Source organism: Zootoca vivipara, chromosome 6 (assembly GCF_965207765.1).
Source record: "Zootoca vivipara chromosome 6, rZooViv2.hap1.1, whole genome shotgun sequence".
Classification (NCBI taxonomy): Eukaryota; Metazoa; Chordata; class Lepidosauria; order Squamata; family Lacertidae; genus Zootoca; species Zootoca vivipara.
Genome location: NC_142589.1, coordinates 77,519,440 through 77,543,061, shown reverse-complemented (window position 1 = coordinate 77,543,061; position 23,622 = coordinate 77,519,440). Strand labels below are relative to the sequence as shown.

At 47.4% G+C, this 23,622-nt stretch overlaps 1 protein-coding gene across 4 annotated transcripts in view; it reads left to right on the top strand.

Moving 5' to 3' along the window:
• LOC118086696 (protein jagged-1) overlaps positions 1-23,622 on the top strand; it is a 41,382-nt gene that overhangs the window by 15,523 nt on the left and 2,237 nt on the right. The window contains exons 3-13 of one of the 4 annotated variants that reach the window (XM_060275568.2): positions 4,154-4,217; positions 4,914-5,168; positions 7,150-7,210; positions 10,662-10,792; positions 12,179-12,298; positions 14,523-14,657; positions 16,942-17,055; positions 18,336-18,449; positions 19,973-20,019; positions 21,595-21,771; positions 22,719-22,860. In XM_060275568.2, coding sequence (XP_060131551.2) covers positions 4,154-4,217; positions 4,914-5,168; positions 7,150-7,210; positions 10,662-10,792; positions 12,179-12,298; positions 14,523-14,657; positions 16,942-17,055; positions 18,336-18,449; positions 19,973-20,019; positions 21,595-21,771; positions 22,719-22,860 — 1,360 coding nt within the window. Of the gene's footprint in view, positions 1-4,153; positions 4,218-4,913; positions 5,169-7,149; positions 7,211-10,661; positions 10,793-12,178; positions 12,323-14,522; positions 14,658-16,941; positions 17,056-18,335; positions 18,504-19,972; positions 20,020-21,594; positions 21,772-22,718; positions 22,861-23,622 lie in introns of all 4 variants that reach the window. The other 3 variants (XM_035118633.3, XM_088672697.1, XM_088672696.1) reach the window with 3 other exon arrangements.

Sequence of the window (23,622 nt, the reverse complement as noted above, 5' to 3'; positions counted from 1 at the left end):
GGAAACTGCAATTAATCCAGAATGCGGCAGCTAGACTAGTGACTGGAGTGGCCGCCGGGACCACATAACACTGGTCCTGAGAAATCTACACTGGCTCCCAGTATGTTTCCGAGCACAATTCAAAGCGTTGGTACTGACCTTTAAAGCCCTAAATGGTTTTGGTCCAGAATACCTGAAGGAGCGTCTCCACCCCCATCGTTCTGCCCGGACACTGAGGTCCAGTGCCGAGGGCCTTCTGGCAGTTCCCTCATTGCGAGAAGTGAGGTTACAGGGAACCATATAGAGGGCCTTCTCGGTAGTGGCACCCACCCTGTGGAACACCCTCCCAGCAGATGTCAAGGCAATAAGCAACTATTTTACTTTTAGAAGACAACTGAAGGCGGCCCTGTTTAGGGAAGTTTTTAGTGTTTGATGCTGTACTGTTTTTAATATTCGGTTGGAAGCTGTCCAGAGTGGCTGGTGAAACCCAGCCAGATGGGCGGGGTATAAATAATAAATAGTTGTTGTTGTTGTTGTTGCAACGCATCTGAAGAATATTCTAAATTTCGGGGAGCAGGTCCTTGGGGTTGGGTCCTGCCAGAGTGGACCCCCCCCCCACTGAAATGAATGGGCCTACATTAATTCCAGAGGGTCTACTCTGAGTAGGACTTGCGTTGACCACAATGGTTTCCTTCCTTGTTGGGTTTCTCAAGCATGGGAAATCTCACAAGATGCATTTCCAAGTCAGGGTTTTGACAGATCCGATCCAATTTCAGATCCGATCTCCTGTGTGAACATTTTCCATCTGCCCTACCTGCAAGCAAAGCTGGGTTTCCCCGAAAGGGGAGCTGTGGGGGCGATCATTGCTTGTGACTCTTTCCTTTTCTCTCTCTCTCTGTGTGCCAAAACTAGATCTTTGTGTGGGCAGAAGGAATTTGTGAGGAACCTCGCCAATCTCTCTTGAGCTCTCTTCCCAGCTTTGGAGTTCTGGTGGTGGTTGAGGGAGTGGTGTCCGAGGGCTACAGCTCAGGGGCTGGGAGCCAGGGAGACGTCCTCTTGTTTGTCTCCAGATCTTCCCAAGTGCAGATGAATCGTTGGGAGAATTTTGTAATGTGCGAAAGGGGTATGTCATAGAGTTGGAAGGGACTGTGTGTGTGTGTGTGTGTGTGTGTGTGTGTGTGTTGGGATTTTGGGAACCCGGACTCCTGGATTCTGTCCACCAATCCTTTGTTCTTTTTCATGTGCCTCAGTTTCCACCTCCCTAAAATGGGTGCAGCCATCTACCCTAGATCCGAAATTTTATTTATAAAAATATATAATATAATATAATAATAATATAAATATTTATTTATTTATTTATAAAAAAATACTTCTATAAAAATATTTGTACACAGCCCTTTATCCAAAGAATCCTGGGAGTTGTATTTTGTTAAGGGCTTTTTTGAGGGGTAAAGTTTTTTTTGTTTTTTTTGTTTTTGTTATTCTGTAGATCTCAGGGTGATTCACAGATAAAATCACAATATATTCCTAATGAACTGCATATGAACTGGAGGGGTTGCACCAGTAAAGAATCATTTACTTCAAAGTGAAAGCACGTTTACTGTTCAACCCTGCTTTAGTAATTACCATTTCATTTTATAATGTATAAAAAGGCAGAGAGAACAATTATAGCGACGGATGGAAATTAAAAGATGAAAAACGAAACTGTCAAATAGCCACGAGGAATGAGTACTTGTGCGTGAATTAAAATAATAACAAAGTCCAAGTAAAGATGATCAACCTTATCAGATCTAGTTCCAAATTTGCCAGGCTTTGATGGGGGCTGTCTTGAAGATGATGGTTCGGCTGTATATTAAATAAAGGAATGAAAATGTATTTTGTGAATTGCCTGCATAGGCCTGGGTGGGATGGAAGAGTTTTCAGCTGGCATTCAAAAGTTGAAAGAGAAGATGCTTGCTGAATCTCTAGTGGCAGAACGTTCCATAGGACCGGGCTGGGGACACTAAAGGCTTGGTTTTTTGTCATTGTCACATAAGCCTCACCAACTCAGGTGATCTCGGTGATCGAGCTGGGATTTGAGGGTGCAGGTGATTCCTGAAGTGCCCTAGACCTAAGCTGTTCAGGGCTTGGTAAATGAATACAAGGACACTGAACCTGGTATTTCCTTTATTTTAGGGTTGCCGTATTTCAAAAAGTGAAAATCGGGACACAAAAGTTGCTGAGCTTCCTTCTTGGCCAAAGCTCTTGAGCTTTTTTTTTTTTTTTTTGCAAAGAAGAAGTTTTAAAGCTATTTTGGAGGAAAATTGCCAAAAAAAATCTATACCTCCAATATGGGCAGGTTTTCCTGAACATTTAAACCGTTTTACAAAATCGAGTATAGGGCGGTATATATAAATTCAATTCATAATAATAATAATAATTCTACCCAGATACCATTTTTGATGGGCAAATCCCGGCTATGTCTGGGAAATTCCAGATGTGTGTGAGCCCTGCTTTATTTCCTAGTATGTGGAGCCAGTCCTACCATTAGGCAAAATGAGGCCACTGCCTCAGGCAGCAAAATGCTTGGGACGTAGGGAGTAACAGGCCCCTCTGTTGGAGGACTGAGCATGTTGCTGCCCTGCCCCTAAATTTGCGCCTCAGGTGTTATGGAGCATGCTGTGCCGTCACCAGTGTTTGATTAAGATTCGGCGGCCCACCCAATTGGCTTCTGTATGTGGAATGTGGTAGACGTTGGGGCCGCCATCTTGTCATTCACCTTGTTCAGCAAAAGGTCTTTGGCTGGCCCTACTGGGATGGCTGCTGGAGAGTGAGCCCCTTCCCCACCCCCTTCCCAGCTTCTGGGAAATGGGGCATGCCAGTACCGTGCCACATTAATTTAAAGCACCGTGCTAGCACTCAAAACCGTCATGCCCCCCCCAAGGAATTCTGGGAGCTGTAGTTTGTGAAGGGTGCTGAGAGACGTCAGGCGGCCACAGTTCCCCTCACAGACCTACAGTTTCCAGAGTGGTTTTACAATCCATCTTTCTTCTCAGGGAATTTTGGGAATCTGTGAGGGGAATCACGAAGAGTCTGACACTACTAAACGACTACACAACAAGTGAGGGGAATTAAAGGTGTCTTAATGAGTCTCAACACCCTTTTTTAAAATACATGATCATTTATACAGACTTATATATTCTTGTTCAAAATAAATATCAGTAACAAAATAATATCAATATGTGTTCAAAAATAAAATCAATAACAATACCAATAACAATTATCTCACAAAATGCAACCAAAATACCACAAACCTCACCCCTTTATTGTCTTAACATCTTTTTCTATCTTCTGTCTCCTTTAGTTCCGCCGAACCAGACTTCCACCTTCCTTCACATTTGGTTTTCTATCCTATTTCTATCTTTTATCTGCTCCTTATCCTTCATTTCCATATGTTTTCTCTTTTATCCAAATCTCGATTATATTCCATTGTTACAGTTGTAGATATTAACTCATGCCGACTAGTGTTATTGTTGGTTTACAATATTTTTTTAGATATTCTGTAAATTTACTTCATTCTTTTTGGGCTTTCTGGTCTTTTTGTTCTCTCACTTTTCCAGTCAGTTTGGCCAACTCCATATACTCTACCATTTTTACCCTCCACTAAAAAATTAAAAATATAGTTTTACCGATTTCCATTGTATAATAACAATTAAAAAGGGGGGGGAAAGCAAAAATACAGAAGCAGAATCCCATTTTATCCCCCTCCGGGACGGATCAGTCTATTTAAGTTTGCTGAAGTTCAATCTGTGATTTTGGTGGTTTCCATTCTTCAGTAAAATATTTTCCTAAAAAGATGCTATATTTCACCAGAATCATTTCCAGCATTTGTATTATTCAATGCATGCAATTTCTTTGCCAATTTTTCCTGATACAGATGTTGACCATACATTCTGTTTCCAACGAGAAAAACAGAATGCTTTCCAGTTCTGTGCCACTAGTTGGCATGTTCCTACGAAAAGAAAAATAATTGGTCTTTTATATCAAACGTCAGATCATCCTTAACAAACTACAACTCCTATGCTTTTTTGGGCTGGGGGGAATCCATGGCTGTTTAAATTGGGACCATGGTGCTTTAGATGTATGGTGTTGCAGGATGAAAATCTCCCATAACCAAATGCCTTGTTCCTTCTAGCGCTCGTACTCTCTGGTTCTGGAGGCCTGGGATGCCGCCAATGCCTCTGATGTCACCAGCCAAGGTAAGGAGCTACTTTCTCACCTGTGGGAGCCAGCAGGGTGGGATTCCAGACAGGGACATGGTTAAGATTTTTGTGGTCCAGTCCCTGAATGGGCGGGCACTGGGTTTGGAAAGCCAAGCTGGTCAATCATGACCTTTGGCCATGGCATGTAAGGATGAGACCCTCCATGTTCAGAGCAGTCTACCCCTGAATACCAGTTGCGGCAAAGGAGGTCTCTTGCCTTCAAACCCTGCTTGCTCGCTGCCCATGAACTGCCTTTCATCTGATCCAGCAGAGCTCCTTAGATGTCTCTAGGCGCGGAGGCAAGGAAGCTTTTGCAACACCGGGTGAATATAGTTTTGGGTTCCTTTAATGTGTTTGCCACTCTGCAAGTGACTCACGGGCAGGCTGCCACACAGACCTTATTGTGGACTGGTGACTTGCGCAGGCCCATTTGCAGTGCCACCCAGGTGCAGGACTATAGTATGGTGGCAAATCTCTTGCTTTGCGTGGAAAAAGTCCTGATTGGCAACTTTGAGAGCCACTGCCAGCCAGTGCAGAGCGTCCTGAGCTTGGTGGACCAGTGGCCCAACTGGCTGTAAGTTAGCTTCCTCTCTTCTTGGGTCCTCCACCTCTGCCTCTGTCTTTGGAAATTAGCCGGGTGATGCAGTGAGTTGCAGCTCCCGCCCCCTTGCCTTTCTCGCCTTCTCCTTCCAGGTGGAGGGCAGCTGATGGAGCGGGTGACCCGTTCGGGAATGCTGAACCCTGGCGAAGGCTGGCAGGACCTGGGGCATCACGGGCGCAGCACCTCGCTGGAGTACCGGGTGCGAGTGCGCTGCCAGGAACATTACTACGGCCCGGCCTGCAACTTCCTGTGCCGTCCCCGCGACGATTTCTTTGGGCACCACAGCTGTGACGCTGCGGGCAACAAGGTCTGTCTGGACGGCTGGACGGGAGACGAATGTACACGGGGTATGTCCCGGGACGTCTGGCTGGCACGGGGCGGAGGAGAGGAAGAAGGGACCGGGGGCAGGGGCGGGGAGAGAACCCAGGAGTCCTGCACTGGGTGCCATTTTCCATCCCGGCCTCCTGCCAGTAATGAAGCCTTGTTAAAAGGCAAAGGTAAAGGTACCCCTGACTGTTAGGTCCAGTCGCAGACAACTCTTGCGTTGCGGCGCTCATCTCGCTTTACTGGCCAAGGGAGCCGGCATACAGCTTCCGGGTCATGTGGCCAGCATGGCAAAGCCACTTCTGGCGAACCAGAGCAGCGCATGGAAACGCCGTTTACCTTCCCGCTGGAGCGGTACCTATTTATCTATTTGCACTTTGATGTGCTTTTGAACTGCTAGGTTGGCAGGAGCTGGGACCGAACAATGGGAGCTCACCCCGTCGCAGGGATTCGAACCGCCGACCTTCTGATCAGCAAGCCCTAGGCTCTGTGGTTTAACCCACAGCGCCACCCACATCCCCCTTGGTACGCACCCACAAATTTGGGAAAGAGAACCTGAGGCTCTGCTTCAACCCTACCCAGCCCCTTCATTCATTCATTCATTTATTACACTGAAGTGCCCACTTGTGTAGTGGCAAATTCAGAAGTGTAGGGTCCCATGGCTCCTCACAGCCACGCCCCTTCTAAGATTAGACAGCTTTTTAAGGTTGTACAGTGAACTTACAGTTATGCAGTAATCATAACTAGGAACACCTTGCAACCAGCGTTCAAAACTCCCATTGTTCTAGGCGCATTTTGCGACAGTGAATTTCATTAGCACGAGCAGTTTCTAAGCTCTGAGCTCAGCAGTGCATCTAAGATTTCAAATTAAAACTGCAGAGTGGAAGAAAAGGAGGAGCTTTTTTCTGCCTCCCCACTTCCAGCTACTCTCTGAAGACTGGTGAAGAGACCCTCTTAAGCATATTAGGGTTGTGGGCAGGGGAAGGACACTAGACCATGGGGAGGCACACTAAGGCCCAGGGGCCAGATCCGGCCCAGTCGCCTTCTAATTCCGGCCCGCAGACAGTCCGGGAATCAGCATGTTTTTACATGAGTAGAATGTGTGCTTTTATTTAAAATGCATTTCTGGGTTATTTGTGGGGCATAGGAATTCATTCATCCCCCCCCCCAATATAGTCCAGCCCACCACATGGTCTGAGGGACAGTGGACTGGCCCCTTGCTGAAAAAGTTTGCTGACCCTTGGACTAGACCATGTGAAAAATGAACATAATATTTAAGCTGCAGTTCATTCATTTTCAGCACTGTATTCCACTGTATTATAAAAAAGCACGTCTAGGCATTCCGTTGTTGCACCCATAACCTAGGTTCAAGGTGCCATTTAGCTCCTAGCTTTCATATCTCAGTTTCAAACACTGCTTGCAATGATCAGTTTTAGCTAGATGATTTGGAGTGCTCAGATATCTTCTTTCCAAGTGACCTAAGCTGTGTTTTCTGTGAAGTTTCATTGTTATCTAATAAGAACCTGTGTCTCGTTCTCTTGAAACAGAAGCACCTTGTGTTTTAGTGCTCCTAAATGCCTAACTTTGGAGCATACCTCTGGGAAAGTTGACTTCTTCTTTTGACCTATAAAGCCATGTGCAACTCAGGACCCCAATACCTCAAGGACCCCAATGCCTCTTCCCCCTAGGAACTGTCCCAGACCCTGCAATTATCATCTGAGGCCCTTCTTCATGAGAGGTCCGGAGGGTGGCACCACCGGGAAGGGCCTTTTCCGTGGTGGCTCCCTGCTTGTGGAATGAATGCTCTCTCTCACAGAGACTCACCTGGCGTCATCAGTGCGGCAGGCAAAATCACTTCTTTTCTGCCAGGCCTTTGGCTTTTAATTATCTGGATTGTCTTTTAGATTTATAAATTTGTTAGATTGTAATGGTGATGAATACCATCGCTCTGCCCTGGGCTGAATTTGCAACGCTCACATAAACTCCCCTCATGTTTTTTTGCAGCCATTTGCCGGCCAGGATGCCACGAAACACATGGGACCTGTGAGGAGCCTGGCGAATGCAGGTATGTACAGTTGAGTCTGGATGAATGGCGAAGCTTAACGGAAAAATAAGAAATCGAGATAACAAACTTTTTATTAAAAAAAGAATGGAAATGGTTTATTGAATATTTACAGACAAATTGTAAAACAGATAAGAACATTGGCAGGATTATTGCACTAACATGCAGTTTTGTAAGAGTATATATTTAAAGCAGATGAATAAATGATCAAATTGAGTTAATTTGGATATGCAGAAGATATTGAAAATAAATGTAAGGAACCGCAGAAAGAGGGGGAAGGAAGTCAGGTTCTGAGGTTCTGAAATGTTAAAATGACTGTAAAATTACTGAAATGTATAAACCTGAAAATTGTAAATAAATAAAAATATCCACAGATGAAGGACGGTATAGAAATTTAATAAAGTAAATAGTAATAAAGCAAATCCTGCATTGTTGATCTTACTGGCCGCAAACTGAAAACAACAATTCAGCTGGGGAAGGAGTGAATAAAAAGAGAGGCTTTCAAAAGCACAGAACAGGAGGTGCCTGTCTCACGGGGACAGAGTTCTCTAATGTGGGTGCCACCACAGTGAAGGCCCTGCTCCCACTGGTTTTGGAGCACTGCCAGGCTGGCCCCCTCAGCTGAGCTCAGCCACCAGGTGGGGCTATGGGGAGGGGGCAAGGTGGTCTCTTAAAATAACCTAGTCCTGAGTTCTTTAGTGCTTTATAGACAAAATGGAAGACTTTAGACATGGCCCATTAGGACAGGGGCAGCCTGTCCCAATCCTTTCAAGAGCGGCTACCTATGAATTTAAGTTGTCAGTCCCTTCAGGATTTCCCACATGTTTCTGGTCAAAAGGTAAAAAGGAGAATGGAGCACAGTTCAGAACAGTGGATCTGGCCCCCTCTGCACTACGATCCCACTTTAAACAGTCACACCCTCCTTCCCCCAAATAATTTTGGGAGCTGTAGTTTGATAAGGGTGCTGAAAATTGCCGGGAGACCCCTATTCCCTTCACAGCGCTATGGTTCCCAGGGTGGTTCAACACACCCCTGTGAACAGTACTAGCCCTTTAAACAGCAATGGCTTCCCCCTTCTAAAGAATTATGGGAGTTTTAGTTTGTCAAGGGTGCTGAGTGTTTGCCAGGAGGCCCCAATTCCCCTCACAGACCCACAGCTCCCGGAGTGGTTTAACTATCAACCCCTCTTCCCAGGGAACTCTGGGAATTGCGGTACTTTGAGAGGAATAGGGGGGTCTTCTAACATCTCTCAGCACCCTTAACCAACTACACTTCCCAGCATTCTTTGGGAGAAGCCATGTCTGTTTAAAGTGGCATCATAGTGCTTTAAATGTGCCGTGTGGATGTAGCCTGTTGAAATCAGGGGCCATTAATTTCAGTGGGTTTTCTCTGCGTAAAATTTGTTTTACACAGCTCTGCGAGGTACATAATGTTTGGGAACTGGGTTACCTCTCCCCCTTTTCCCTGCTTCCCAAATTCTCCCCTTGCCCCCAAGGAGCCAATTTCCCGGCCAGCCCCGGCAAGTGGAAGCCCGGCAGCTCCTCTCTGACGCCGGGGCAATGGCCTAGGGCAGGAAACAGCCAGCCAACCCCCCTGGGAGGAGAAGGAAGTTCTGGGTCCCGGCCTGGAAAAATGATGTCACCCTTGGATCCCAGGGCCGATAAGGATGGGGTGTGGCACCGATTGCAGTTATGAGGAGGCCCAGCCCCTGACTGGGAAGGCTGGGCAGGGGCCAGGATCTTGTCCGGCCGCCCAGCGCGATGGCCCCGGTGGGGCAAGAAGGCTTTTTTGGCAAGCTGCGGGGCAGCCGAGCTGAGCAACAGCTGCGTCAAAGATAGCTAAATGGGGTTTCCGATGCCACATTTACACCATCCGTTTCCAAGTGCTGTGACCCTCCTTTAGACAGCCACAGCTCCCCCCCCCCAGGAGATCCTGGGAGTTGTAGTTTGTTCAGGGTGCTGAGAGTGGTTAGGAGACCCACGTCCATCCCCCTCCCAGAGAGAGCTACAATTCCCAGAGTTCCCCAGGAAGAAGGATTGGTTGTCAAACTGCTCTGGGAATTGTAGCTCTGTGAGGGGACTGGGGTGTGTGTGTGATTCCTAACACCTCTTGGCACCCTGGACAGGTGATGGCCCTCACAATTCTTTAGCGTGAAGCCGTTGTTGTCACTGTTCTGCATTGGCGTAGGAGGTAAAGTCCCACTATGTTTCCCGGAAAGAGCCTGGTTTTGCCTATCACCCTTTCGAAGTCGTCTAAGCTAGTGCCCATCACCACGTTGTTGCGGCAGGCGGTGAGTCCCAGAGGTTAACACTGTGCCTGTTGGCCTTGCCGATCTCTGTGAATCAGTGTCATTGTGTGACTCCAATGACTTCTAGTGTTAGGAAAAGGGGAGGAAGAAACGTCTCTCTCCCCCCCCCCCTGTACATTTCCTTCATACGATAAGTATCTGCCATTTCTTCCCCTGTTGCACATGGCATGTATTATTATTATTATTATTATTATTATTATTATTATTAATACTATAGGAATTTGCTGACATGCTCTGTAATTTGTATATTTGTGTTTCCCCAGGGCTCTGTATTTTTATGTTTCAAATGTTTGTTGTAAGCGACTTTGGGCACAGCTGGCGCTGTGGGTTTAACCACAGAGCCTAGGGCTTGCCGATCAGAAGGTCGGCGGTTCAAATCCCCACGACGGGGTGAGCTCCCGTTGCTTGGTCCCAGCTCCTGCCAACCTAGCAGTTCAAAAGCACGTCAAAGTGCAAGCAGATCAATAGGTACCACTCCGGCGGGGAGGTAAACAGCATTTCCATGCGCTGCTCTGGTTCGCCAGAAGCGGCTGGCCACATGACCCAGAAGCTGTACGCTGGCTCCCTCGGCCAATAATGCAAGATGAGCGCCACAACCCCAGAGTCGTCCGCGACTGGACCTAATGGTCAGGGGTCCCTTTACCTTTACCTGTGGAAAAGCAGTGTATGAGTAAACTCAACCCATCTTCTGTTATTAATAAATGTCACCACTCTTCTAATATAAGCATATTCCAATATGTATAAGGATTTATATTATCACCTTAATTGTGGCCCTTTGGGCCCCTGCTACAGTATGATGAGGACAAAAGAACAGTCCCTTGCCCTCAGTAGATTCTGAGGAGGGACTTGGATGAAGAGAGAGAGAGAGAGAGAGATGGCACCAGAGAGTCATAGAGTCCATTCTAGGAGGCAGTTCCAGGACAGCCAGGGAGAAGGAGAGGAGAAGGAGAGGAATCGCTTTTAGAGAGGAGGTATTTTTTAAAAAGATGCTCTCAAGTGAGACTAGCATTATACATTTAAAACGATGAGGCCAATAACTGTGTGATGAAACCATCTCTCTGCTCAGATTGGAGCTGGCTGGCTCGCATCTCCTGCTCATAACCACTGTGCTGCACCAGCTCTGAGCTTTCCCCTTCCTCTTCCCAGGTGCCACTATGGGTGGACCGGCCACCTCTGCGACGAGTGCATTCTTTTCCCAGGCTGTGTCCACGGCAGCTGCACCGAGCCTTGGAAGTGCGACTGCGAGACCAACTGGGGGGGCATCCTCTGCGACAAAGGTGAGCCCTCTCCAGCTGGAGCATGCTCAATAGAGGCTTGGCTACTACTGGAAATGGGACAGTCTGGAATTTCCCCCAGGCTACTCTATGACACAAGTTGAACCCAACCTCTGGGGTTCTTTGCCATTGCTTTTCATGTTCTACTGACAGGTTCCTTTGTTTTAAATTATTTTGTGTTGCGCCTGAAAAGCCTGGCGATGGTAGGCCAGAGAAGGGAGCAGAGTCAGGCCCAAACAGGTAGATACATACATACATACATACATACATACATACATACATACATACATACAAACATAATTTTATTTGTATGTTGCCTTTGCACAGTTCAAACCATGCTCAAGGCGGCTTACAATATGAAAAAATACATAACTACAACATAACAAAATTGGTCATAAACAATACATAAAATATTAAACAAATACTCAACCAAACTGAACGATTTCCACATAAACCACAATAAGATCTATATACTAAAGATACAAAAAAAACAAAAAACCCAACAATAAATACTTCTAAGACACAGAGAGGTCAAGATCCTGCAGCTTCTGTTCTGCAGCCACACACTGCGAAGTTTTTATTCCCAGGGATAAGAGAGTCTGCATTTTCTCTTCCACTTCTCTTGCACCTCTGATGACCCAGGAAGCAGAGGTCCATTTGCTAAGCAGCAAGGTTAAATGGGCACTTCTTCTCTTTAGTTTTTGCTAAACTAATTCTACAACACAGCAGCCAAACCATGACAATCCCTAGTGTGATGTACACCCAGATATATGTGCATCCTGAACCTGAAACAGGTATATTAAGGAAGAATTGAAGCACACAGGAGTCATTTTTGCTGATAAACAAGCTGGTAAAGGTAAAGGGACCCCTGACCATTAGGTCCAGTCGTGACCGACTCTGGGGTTGTGCACTCATCTCGCATTATTGGCCGAGGGAGCCGGCGTATAGCTTCCAGGTCATGTGGCCAGCATGACAAAGCCGCTTCTGGCAAACCAGAGCAGCACATGGAAACGCCGTTTAACTTCCCGCTGTAGTGGTTCCTATTTATCTACTTGCATTTTGATGTGCTTTCGAACTGCTAGGTTGGCAGGAGCTGGGACCAAGCAACGGGAGCTCACCCCGTCACAGGGATTCGAACCGCCGACCTTCTGATCAGCAAGCCCTAGGCTCAGTGGTTTAACCACAGCGCCACCTGGGTACAAGCTGGTACTCTCCAGCAAATCCTTCATAAGCACTCTTGATAGCAAGGGCGCTGTCAGATATATAGAAGTGCTCTTCATACGTGCCAATAGACTGGGGATACTGCTTTAGATCAAAGCACAGAGATGATGGAAAGATGCAAACTCTCTGGAACCAAGGGATCACCTTAGCTTTCCCCTCCTTGCCCAGATCTGAACTACTGCGGGTCGCACCGCCCGTGCAAAAACGGCGGCACCTGTGCAAACAATGAGCCGAACGAGTACGAGTGCCTTTGTCCCGATGGATTCCACGGCCGGAACTGCGAGGAAGGTGAGCGGCGACTCGAAATGTCGGGTGAGAAAAGCCCCTCCAGAACGGTTGCCTTGCAGGATCCCTCCCCTAATCCTTTGCAATGCTGCACAGAGTTTGGAGCGGGGGGGGGGGTTTAGCTTGCAGAGAGCTATTTTGGTGTGCTGCAGGTATACTCCTCCTGATGCTTTGAGTGGAACTCCTATTGGCCATAGCCGGTCAGGGATGATGGGAGTTGTAGTCCATCTTCAGGCAGGGGTCAGCAATCTTTTTCAGCCGTGGGCCGCTCCACCATCTCTCAGACCATGTAGTGGGCTGGACTATATTTTTTTGGGGGGGAGGGGGATGAACGAATTCCTATGCTGCACAAATAACCCAGAGATGCATTTTAAATAAAAGCACACATTATACTCATGTAAAAACACGCTGATTCCAGAACCGTCCGTGGGCCGGATTGAGAAGGCGATTGGGCCGCATCCAGCCCACGGGCCTTAGGTTGCCTACCCCTGATCTTCAGGGCACTGCATTGGCCACCCGCTTCCCCCCCTTATTATTATTATTATTATTAATTGAAATCCATGGATATCATGCACAATCTTAAATACACGTACAAAGAAAAGGTAATAGTGATGATGATGATAACCTTAAATAATTATACCGTTAAATATTGATTTAAACGTGCTCTTTTCTTATACTTTCTAACTATACAAAAGTAAACCAAAGTAGAATCAAATACAGTCATACCTCGGTTTAAGTACACTTGGGTTTGAGTACTTTCAGTTTAAGTACTCCGCGGACCCGTCTGGAACAGATTAATCCACTTTCCATTACTTTCAATGGGAAAGTTCGCTTCAGGTTAAGTACGCTTCAGTTCAAGTACAGACTTCCAGAACCAATTGTGTACTTAAACCGAGGTACCACTGTAAACTAAACTAGCAAAGTGGTTGGGTGTCAGAGTTGAACATGGGTGGCAGGGGTCCCTACCCCCACTCAGCCGGTGAGCTAATTGAATGAGGTGCCCCCATTTGTTGTTAAGCACGCTTCTAATCTCCCCATCATCATAAAAGCCTCAGGGCAGGGATGCGATACAAATTGCACTTCCCAAAATATATAAACCACAAAACAATCAAAGGAACAAACTAAAGAGGATAAATACAGCGCACATTTTAAAATTTCAAAAAAAGAAGAAGAACCAAAAACCCTGTGGGATGGACAGCTTACTTTCTGATTGAAATACTGGTACCTTGTTAGCACCCAAGGACACAAAGTGACCTAACTGGGAGCTAATAGAAACTTATTTCCAAATATACTAATGTTGTTTATTTATTTTTTATATCTTTTGTAAAACTCATATAATGCTTGATTCTATAAAAAAACCTCCAAGCAACCTAGGAGTCACCTGACTTATAAGTAGGCCTAGAATGTTTATTTGACTAATCAGGTAATCAGTTTAAAATTTCACCTGCTAAGAAATAAATATTTACCGCAAAAAAAAGAAAAGAAAAAAGAGGTGCCCCCACTTCCTATCTATGCCAGCTTCAGCTCCGCGGAGGAAGTTTGAGATAGAAACATGGTACATAAAATATAATCTTGCAATGCATTTTACTTGGTGGGGTCACTTGTATATCCGGGCTGTCCTTGGCTCCCAGAAAAGATGATTAATTTTTAGCTACAGCCTGGAAGCCAGGAAGTGCATTTGCTTTTTGGGATGGGACAAAATCCCCTCCTTTCCCCCCTCCTTGCTTCAGAAATGTTTTCTCAGCTGTGTGATGGGAGGGACTGGAAATCAGAAGCTGGTCTGTTAACAGAGAACTGGGCGGAATGATAGTCTGGGCATGGAAAATGACTCCACTCTTTGCTCCAGGAGGAGATGCAGAGGTCATAAACGGAGGAGGGTTCTTTTTCCAATCCAGGCTGGGAGGGTGTCTCCCTCGCCCATTTCGCGCCAGCTCTGGAATTTGGGTGGGATTCGGCAGTCAAAGTGGGGAGCTTGGAGAAGCTGGGAGGGCTCGCTTCCTAAGCCACCTGCCTGATCGCCTTTGGCGAGGTGAGGATAATTTCCAGGTGAACAGAGGAACTTCTTGAGAGTGGGGTCTGTTTTAATTTTCGTGCCCAACCCCATGGCGGCCGTAAGCATGAAGGGGAGGGCCAGCTAGTAGACCTTACTGTGGACTAGCAGCTTTGGGGTAGGCCCGTTTGCAAAGCAGCCTTGTGCCTTCTCTTACCTGTATCTCCCCGACGCCAGCTCTCCTTCCGTTACCCGTTGCCGAATTAACTTGCACTCCTGAGCTATGTGCCAATGGCGGAACGTGCCTCAACACCTCATCTGGTTTCCGGTGCGTGTGCCCCCCAGGATGGAGTGGGGAGTTGTGTCAGCACGGTAAGCGGCTTCTAGCTTGGAGGAAATTGGGGAGGTGTTGGGGAGAAAGAGAAGTCAGTGATAATGTTCGGTCCCACACAATGGCTCTGCTCTGCCTCCACGGTTGGACGCAGCAATCCTTTTGAGTACCAGTTCCTGGAAACCCCAGGAAGGGAGAGGGCTCTTGTGTTCAAATCCTGCTTGCGGGCTCCCCACAGGCATCTGGGAGGCCACTGTGAGAACAGGATGCTGGACTAGATGAGCCATCGGCCGGATCCAGCAAACACGTCTTAGGCTCTTTTTTTATTTAATAAATTTCGCTTTTTTTACAAATAATATTGTTTATACTTAAACATAATCATTTTTACACAATTATGGGGTTCTCTGAACCTGCAGGCTTCCCCTCCCTCATGGTTTCCAAAGTATATCTTTTTTATCTTTTACTGCATCTAATTTCATTTTTCCAGCTTTGTTTACATCCCTTTTTAACCTGTACCATTTAACACATTACAAGTGTTATAACAATCCTGTTAACGTTTTTAGTTGTTTACAGTGCTCCTTAATGTAATCCATAAAAAATTATGCCATTCTTTATTAAATTTGTTATCACCTTGGTGTCTGATCTTGCCGGTCATTTCTGCCATTTCTGTGTAGTCCATCATCTTTTTATCCATTCTTCTTTAGTTGGAGTTCTCTCTTCTTTTCACCCTTTTCTTAGGTTCTTATGACTCTTCAGAGCCAGTCTCTCTCTCTCTCTCTCTTTCCCTTTCTCTCTCTCTCTCCCCCCCCCTCTCTCTGCCCCCTGCCTCTGTTCTGCCAGGCCAAGTATGTCCTTTTAGAGCTGTGGGGAACCTCATGCAATTTCCATAGCTCGAGAAGAGCTCAAATGCGATGTTTGCATTTACTAATCTTAACAGTCCAGGTCTAAAGGGCATTTTAAAAAATAAAGAAATGACCGTGTTTACTTACAAAGAAGGAAACAGAGTGTTAGAACTCTCACAATGCAGACTTTGGGAACAGATGTAAAGTTTTTCAAAGGTGGAAATGCACAAATGTTTTCGAGGAGGAATGGAATGAAATCTGAATGGAAAATGCTTATTAAACGTCGATCTTTTACTGAGTTCAGACCGTTTAATAGATGGGCATGAATTTTAGAAGATCGAGCCTACTTAATCATTTATTCCACATGCCTAATTTTTATGTGACTTCAATTTTTCCATCGAGTAGAAAGGGAACCTCAAATGGATGAATAAGTGTTTCCTATTTTCCCTCGCTTTTTCCTTTTTTGGTTTTTTTCTTACTTTTATTTTCTCCTTTATTGAGGTTCCAGCCCAAGTTATGCAAAATTCGACTTTGCATCAAGTTAATTTTGCTGATAGATTTTATGCATTAAAACTCTGTATATGCCAACTGGATGTTTAAGAAATAAATAAAATAAAAATAAATTGTTGATGTTTCAAACATCAGTACTTTCAGCTAACGGGATGACCTCCTCCCACTTTTTTGGGTGGGGGAAGGACTGATGAGTTTTGGGGACACGGATGCTTAAAAATGAGACGCAGTCCAGAGATAGGCCCCAGGAATTATAAACTTCACCAAAAATAGAGGCTACTTTTTAAAGTACAACGGTTTCAGAGGTTTTTTGGATGTCAGAGTCAGGGCTGCCCAAGGTGTTTCCAAAGGAAAGCTGAAGTGTGGGAACTTTAAAGCCGCAATAAATGCTAAACTGGTATTAATTCATTCCAGTAGAATAGCCATGTTTGGGCTATAAGCCAACAGAGACCCAAGCTGTTTTGGACTACAAACTCCCATCGGCCCCAGTGTGGGATGGGAGTTGTAGTTCAGAGCAGCTGAAGGACACCCGATTGGTGATGGCTGGGCTAGACTAACAAGTCTTTTGCCACAATACATTGCATGGTTATCTACCGCAGATCCTTCAGCTGAGAATCCTGCATTGCAGGGGGTTGGACTAGATGAACCTTGGGGTCCCTTCCAACTCTTCTACTATTTATGCATTGAATTCCACATGCATGTTTTCTGAGTGGTTTCATTTTCCCCAACTCTGTAACGGTAAGAGGCATAAACCTTAAAAAGCAGCATCTCTGTTCTTTTCCGGAGACAAATTAGGTTCAGGTTGCCGTAACTGCTAGCAGGAGTGCACTTTTGCAAACCGCTGGGCGCTGCGTTAATTCCACTGTCGTTAGATGGCTGTAAAGTTAAGGGATTATTAAGGCACAGGGATTTTCCTCTGCCTCTGTTGCTGCGGATCCTCCTAACTGCAGCGCATTATTTTGCTGCCCCCTAGAGGTGACCGACTGCCTCTCACAGCCCTGCAGCCACGGCGGGACTTGCAAGGACCTCCCTGACGGCTTCAAGTGCCTCTGCCCTCCTCAGTGGACAGGGAAGACCTGCCAGATTGGTGAGGCTTTTTGCCTTTCGTTGCATGACGTTCTGTGCTCCGGAGTCGCTCTTCCTCCTTGGGTCACATCACCCCCTCCTACCCTCTTCCCCAGGGCCGTCTTTAGCAGATGTGGTGCCGGGGTGCAAATATCTGCCCAGCGCCCCCAAATTACCATGGATTGGGGGGGGGGGGAAGCTGCGCCCTGCCAACCATATAGTTAGCAGTGTGCAGCTTCCACCCTAAGCCTCTGCAGGGATCGCTCTCCTCCTGCGGAGGCTTGGGAGGCAAGCTGCACGCCCGCCAGACATATGGTTGACGGGGCGCAGCTGGCAGGTGCGCAGGGAAAGGGAAGGCCGCCGGCAAAGCCACACAGCTCTCCCACTTGCTGGGGCGCCCCTGAGAGCCTGGCACCCTGGCACAACGCACCACTATGCCCTATGGGAAATACAGCTCTGCTCTTCCCTTTCAGTTGCCCTTTCAGTTGGTCCCGTGTGATTTTCCTTTTCTTTCCTGCCCCCAAATCAACACCCCTCTTTCCCTCGCCGCCCCTGCCCTGTTTTCAGTGTTCTGGAAGGCTGGGACTTCCTCCTCGGATGTTAGAATGTTTGTGCTCATTCCGCTGCTCCACAGTAGAACTGCCACTTAGAGGAGGTGAAAAACAGGGAGCCTTTAGCCTTTTAACCGGGGCAGACTTTGGGTAATCTTTTGTAATGTGGCGCCCTGTGCAAGGCCAAGATTGGGCGCCCCCAAATGGATCTTTTCCCATTATGGATCATTTCAATTTTGCATCCCCAGGAGAGCCACCCGCACTGGCCCAAATCCTGCACTTATACCAGATACTTTCCATCTTGGTTTCAGGTTTTTCTCTGTAACCGTGAGGCCAGATACTTGCAAAGTGGTGTAATCTCTGTGGTTTTTCTCCTGAGTCAGCTGGGTTGGAGTCCTTGGGCATGACTTCTGCCCAAGCATTATGGAGGTTCTGAACCCTGATGATTAACTGGTGTGATTTACAGTTGCCACAAAGCACACTCTTCTTAGATGGCTTTACAAATCAGACCGGGCATATTGCCGGAGGAAGGGTGCATTTGGGTTTTAGTCACATACTTAGACTGAACCTCCATTTACAGGAGTAGTATATCTCTAGTGGCTGGGTACAACCAGTGAGAGGCAACCCTTAGGACATCACGCCCCTCCTTCCTAGAGCAATCTGGCTGATCACTGTTGGAAGCTGTTGGTGCTGACCTTGATAGACCTTTGCTCTGATTTGGCTTGGCGTTTCCCCATGTTCTTGTTTCCAGATGTGAACGAATGCCAGAAGAACCCTTGTCTCCACGCGCGTGGGTGCAAAAACCTCATCGGGGGCTATTTCTGTGACTGTCTGGATGGCTGGACTGGAACAAACTGCAATATCAGTAAGGACGGGGGACCCCAGTGGGGTGCGACATGCATTCAGGAGTCGGAGCAAAGTAAGCCTTAATCTGGCTGACGCACTGCAAGTTGTACTCATAGCAAGGGGAAGGGCTGTTACCCAGCGATAAGAACACATGCGCACCTTAGCAAGGCTAGGGGGAAACCTGTGCCTGAGACTTCAGAGAGACCTTTGTCCAATCAGATGAGACAACTGAGCCCTGGATAGATGACTAGTGAGACTCTGAACCAGGCAGCTATCTTCCTATAGACATAGAACTGTAAGGCTGTCGTCACGCCTTTGGAGGACAAGGGGTGCCACATCACAATTCTGGATTTGCATCAGGAGGAGAGCAAAAGGGAAGGCGGGTGTTAAAATGGCGGTTTTAAGCAACAGTAGAGGTTTGAATAAAGCAGGGATGGAGGTGTTGTAAGGTGGATTTGTAGACCAGAAGTTGCCCACTGCTGCTTTTGAGCCAGACACCTCAGCTGAAAACCATCATGGCCTTTTGCAATCTGGTTGGCTTCCTTGCTGAACTCAGTCGCAAGACTGAGGGCAGATCCCTCAGCACACCCCACGCACATTTAAAGCCCATGACTCCCCCACCAAAGAATCAGAGAACTGTAGTTTCTTAAGGGTGCCAGGAATTGTGTCTTTGCGAGGGGTAAACTACAGTTCCCAGAATTCTTTGAGGAAAGCCACATGCTTTAACTGTGCACTGGATGCACTTTCAATGCATAGTGCGGATATAATGTATGACTTTCTTTTTCCGGCAGACATTTTAAGGTAGTGTTTGGTTTTACGGATAAAAGGGTTATTGTTTTATTGACCTGTTTTCCATAGGTAGTTTTTTTATGTACACAGCTGAGAAAGGGGAATAATCAAGGGGTATAAAGGTAAAGGGACCCCTGACCATTAGGTCCAGTCGTGAACCCCACTCTGGGGTTGCGGCGCTCATCTCACTTTATTGGCCGAGGGAGCCAGCGTACAGCTTCCGGGTCATGTGGCCAGCATGACAAAGCCGCTTCTGGCAAACCAGAGCAGCACACGGAAACGCCGTTTACCTTCCCGCTTGAAGTGGTACCTATATATCTACTTGCACTTTGATGTGCTTTCGAACTGCTAGGTTGGCAGGAGTTGGGACCAAGCAACGGGAGCTCACCCCGGCGCGGGGATTCGAACCGCCGACCTTCTGATCGGCAAGCCCTAGGCTCTGTGGTTTAACCCACAGCGCCACCTCGTCCCGCAAGGGGTATAGAAATGTCTGAAACCCATGGTTCCCAATTAGCAAAGTACTGCGGACCCCCTGTTTTTTGAAAGTCAAGCCATGGACCCCTTGGACCCCTTTACTTTTGAAAATTTTGATATCTCAATGGTAGTTTTTGTTATGTGAGTTGTGCCACAGAACCCCTAAATGGATTATGTGGAAGCACCCATTGGGAACCACTGTCTTAAATAAATAGTGCATTTCTCTCAGGGGAACTGGTTACACTCATTTTCTGCTTTCCCTCCCTTATTCCCAAATAGGAGAAAACTCTTGCCAGAGACAATGTCGCAATGGAGGGACCTGCCAGGTAAGTGTGTGGGTGCTCAGGTCGGATTGAGAGAAAGAGAAAAAAAATTCAAAATCAAGAATTGGGGGGGGGGGTGCTGTTTAAGGGGTGCTACCCTGAAAAATTCAGAGACTTCCCGCCAGGTTGTTTCCATCCTCACAGCCATGCCGACTTTCTTGGGCCACTGCCCTGCTGTCACAGAAGCCCACCAGCCAGTAATCACAAAGTTCAAAGACGGAGTTAGCTCTTTGTTAGCGAAAACACCATCTCCACAGACTGGGCTGTGTCAGGCCCAATTTGGCCTGCCATCTTGATTCAACATGGCGTCCAAACAGAGACAAAGATTGCCTCCCCGCCACCCCCAAGGAACCTCTGACTTTGGCAATGAGAGATCAAGAGACAGCCGAACCTATAGAGAACAGACAGGATGGACAACTTTCCAAAGTATATAGTAGATGGGTTGCCTCAGTATAAAGTAGCTTAGGTACTCTAGATCTGTGATATCTGCCGGCCCATGATCTTTCTGTGGGCCTTACGCCTGCCTCCTGGAGGAAGACTTCCACTTCGTTCTGGCATGGGGAACCTCTTTGACTGCAGATCCCCCAAGCTCATTGGGATCACAAGATCCCAATGAGCTGGATGACAAGGGTTGTGGTTTCTTTCTTTCTTTTCTCTTCTCTTTGGCGATCACTCGTAGCCGAGTAAGATTGTCTTCCATAAACACGGTTTTAACAATGGGCCCATAAGTGACTGTGGAGGCCAATTCTGGATCCACACGTCCTTCCACAGTGGAGCCATTGGTTTCCAGGCGGGAGTTGATCACGGTGTGGATTTGCCAAGCATGCCTTCCTCTTAGCACGTTTCTCCCTTGCGTCCTAAGATCGAGTTTCTTCAAAGCCCATGACACCTTTGGTAAAGGCTTGTCTCCAACTGGAGCGCTCGCAGGCCAGTGTTTCCCAGTTGTCAGTGTTTATACTACACTTTTTAAGATTTGCCTTGAGACAGTCTTTAAACCTCTTTTGTTGACCACCAGCATTACGCTTTCCATTTTTAAGTTCGGAATACTTGGAGGGCCAGTTTCCCTTGGTGCAAGTTCATCTGTGAGTTGTCCACAGTTTCGTTTAGCAGGATCCTCTTTAGCCCATTTGCGTTATTCCTGCATTGCGGTGAGTTGGTCTAGATCAGGGGTCCCCAAACTAGGGACCGGGGGCCGGACGCGGCCCAATCGCCTTCTAAATCCGGCCTGCGGACGGTCCGGGAATCAGCATGTTTTTACATGAGTAGATTGTGTCCTTTTATTAAAATGCATCTCTGGGTTATTTGTGGCACATAGGAATTTATTCATTTTTTCCCCTTCAAAATATAGTCCGGCCCCCCTCAAGGTCTGAGGGACAGTGGACCGGCCCCCTGCTAAAAAAATTTGCTGACCCCTGGTCTAGATGGCCTTGGGTCCCTTCCAACTCAACAACTCTATGGCTCCACAATTCCTGTGCCCCTTCCTGTGTTCCACAATTCCCCTCCCTATGCAACTTGGTGACCTGCTAACGCCAGTTCCTGTCTCTCTCTCTCTCTCCTCCTCCTCTCTGTTCCTAACAGGTGAAAGATGGAAGGCACCTCTGCACCTGCCGGGAGGGCTACACAGGCGCAGAGTGTGAGACAGAGCTGAGCGCCTGTGGTGGCGCCCCCTGCCTGCACGGAGGGCAATGCCAGGAGATGGAAAACAAGACCTTCTTTTGCAGCTGCCCTCCTGGGCTTAGTGGCAGTCGCTGCGAGGTAATTGTCCCCTGGTCCTGGGGTGGCTGGGGCTTCTGTGGGGCAAGGTCAAAGCACCAAACTAAAACACTTCCTAAAAGGAATCACAGGGCAAGGGTGTCGAGACAGTGCTGCGTGGATCTCTTTCATTAATCTGGGCGTTGTTTCTCATGAAGCCTCAAAAGCTGAGCGTGATCCCCTGTGCCTTCATAGAATCGCAGAGTTGGAAGGGACCCCGAGGGTCATCTAGTCCAACCCCCTGCAATGCAGGAATCTCAACTAGACCGTCCGTGGCAGATGTTCACCCAACCTCTGCTTAAAACCTCCAAGGAAAGAGAGTCCATCACCTGCTGAGGGAGTCTGCTGTCTAACAGCTCTTGCTGTCAGAAAGTTCTTCCTGGTGTTTAGTCTGAATCTCCTTTCTTGTCGTTGGAATCCATTGGTTCGGATCGAAGGTGGCTGTAGTAGTAGTAGTAATAATAATAATAATAATAATAATAATAATAATAATTTTACTGTGTGTACCCTGCCCATCTGACTGGGTTTCCCTAGCCACTTGTTCCCTAGCCAACAAATATAAAGCATAATAAAACATCAAACATTTAAAAAAAACTTCCCTGTGTATCACCTCTCCATCTTCTCCAGGCTAAACATTCCTACCTTCCTCATAAGGCTTGCTTTCCAGAACCTGTGCTTTCATGCAGTGCATTAACAAACGGAATTTGAATATGTTATGCAAAATGCATGCAAACGCGTTCACTTTGTGTGATGTATGGATTGCAGAATGTTGCCTGTGCAAATTATGCCTTTTCGGGGGGGGGGGGGAGAAGAGTGGAGTCCAGGCTTTCTGCAGATTGTCATCTTAAGAACCACCTCTGGTGATATGTAACATTTCTGCCCCACCCGGTTGCAGCCCCCTCTCCACCCCTCCGCAACCGATTTGTGTCCTTGTTGTTTGGATCCGGCAGGTCTTTGTGGATCCCTGCTCCTCGAACCCATGTCCTGACAATGCTTCCTGTGTGGGCAGCAAGGGCAGCTACATCTGCTCTTGCTCTGAAGGTGCTGCTTGCCGGCAACTGCGAGAGGCCTGCCTCGACGGCGTGTGCCAAGGTAGGTGCCAGGAGCCGCTGGCGGGGCCCAGGGTAACACTGTAAGAGTGCTATAGGAGAGGTCAACAGCAGCTGTCATTTGTATACATACCCCTCTCTGTCCTCTGAACAAGCGCTGTCGAGGGGCCACATAGAGAAGCCCGGTGGGCCACGTTGAGCGAGCCAGCAGGAAATCACACCATTAGAAGTTGGAGTTAACTGTTTATCAGCCAAAAAACAACAACGATCTGCACAGTGTCAGGCCTAAGGAGCACAGCAGCTCACCCTGGTAGGTTTAGCCCCATGAATCAGTTCCCAAGACTGAAAGTCCCTGCCTTCCCACAGCAGCCTCAGTCCCCTCCTCTCCAGGGCATATGTGTGATGCTAATTTCTCCTCCCCCTTTTCATGCCTCTAGTGGTCCTGGGAGACCAGGCAGGAGGGGAGCTTGTTGAAGCAGGAAGGGGAGACTTCCTGGCTTCACCAGCCTGTCTGATCTCTGCCTCTTGGCCCTGCTCCTCTCCAGCCTCTGCTTCTGCCTCTGCTTCTGGACTGCTCTCTGCCACAGACTCTTCCAGCTCACTCAGCCCTGTTTCCTCTTCAGACGATTATGGGAGTTGTAGTCCAGCAAAACACCTTTTCCGTCCCCGGAGAGGCCGAGGACTGAACTTGGGGCCGCCTAGGCTTACAGAGCCCTAGGGTGATTTGGGATCACCTTCCTCAACCCGGAGCCCTCCAGACTACAACTCCCATCAGCCACGCTGCCTGACCGAGGATGACGGGAGT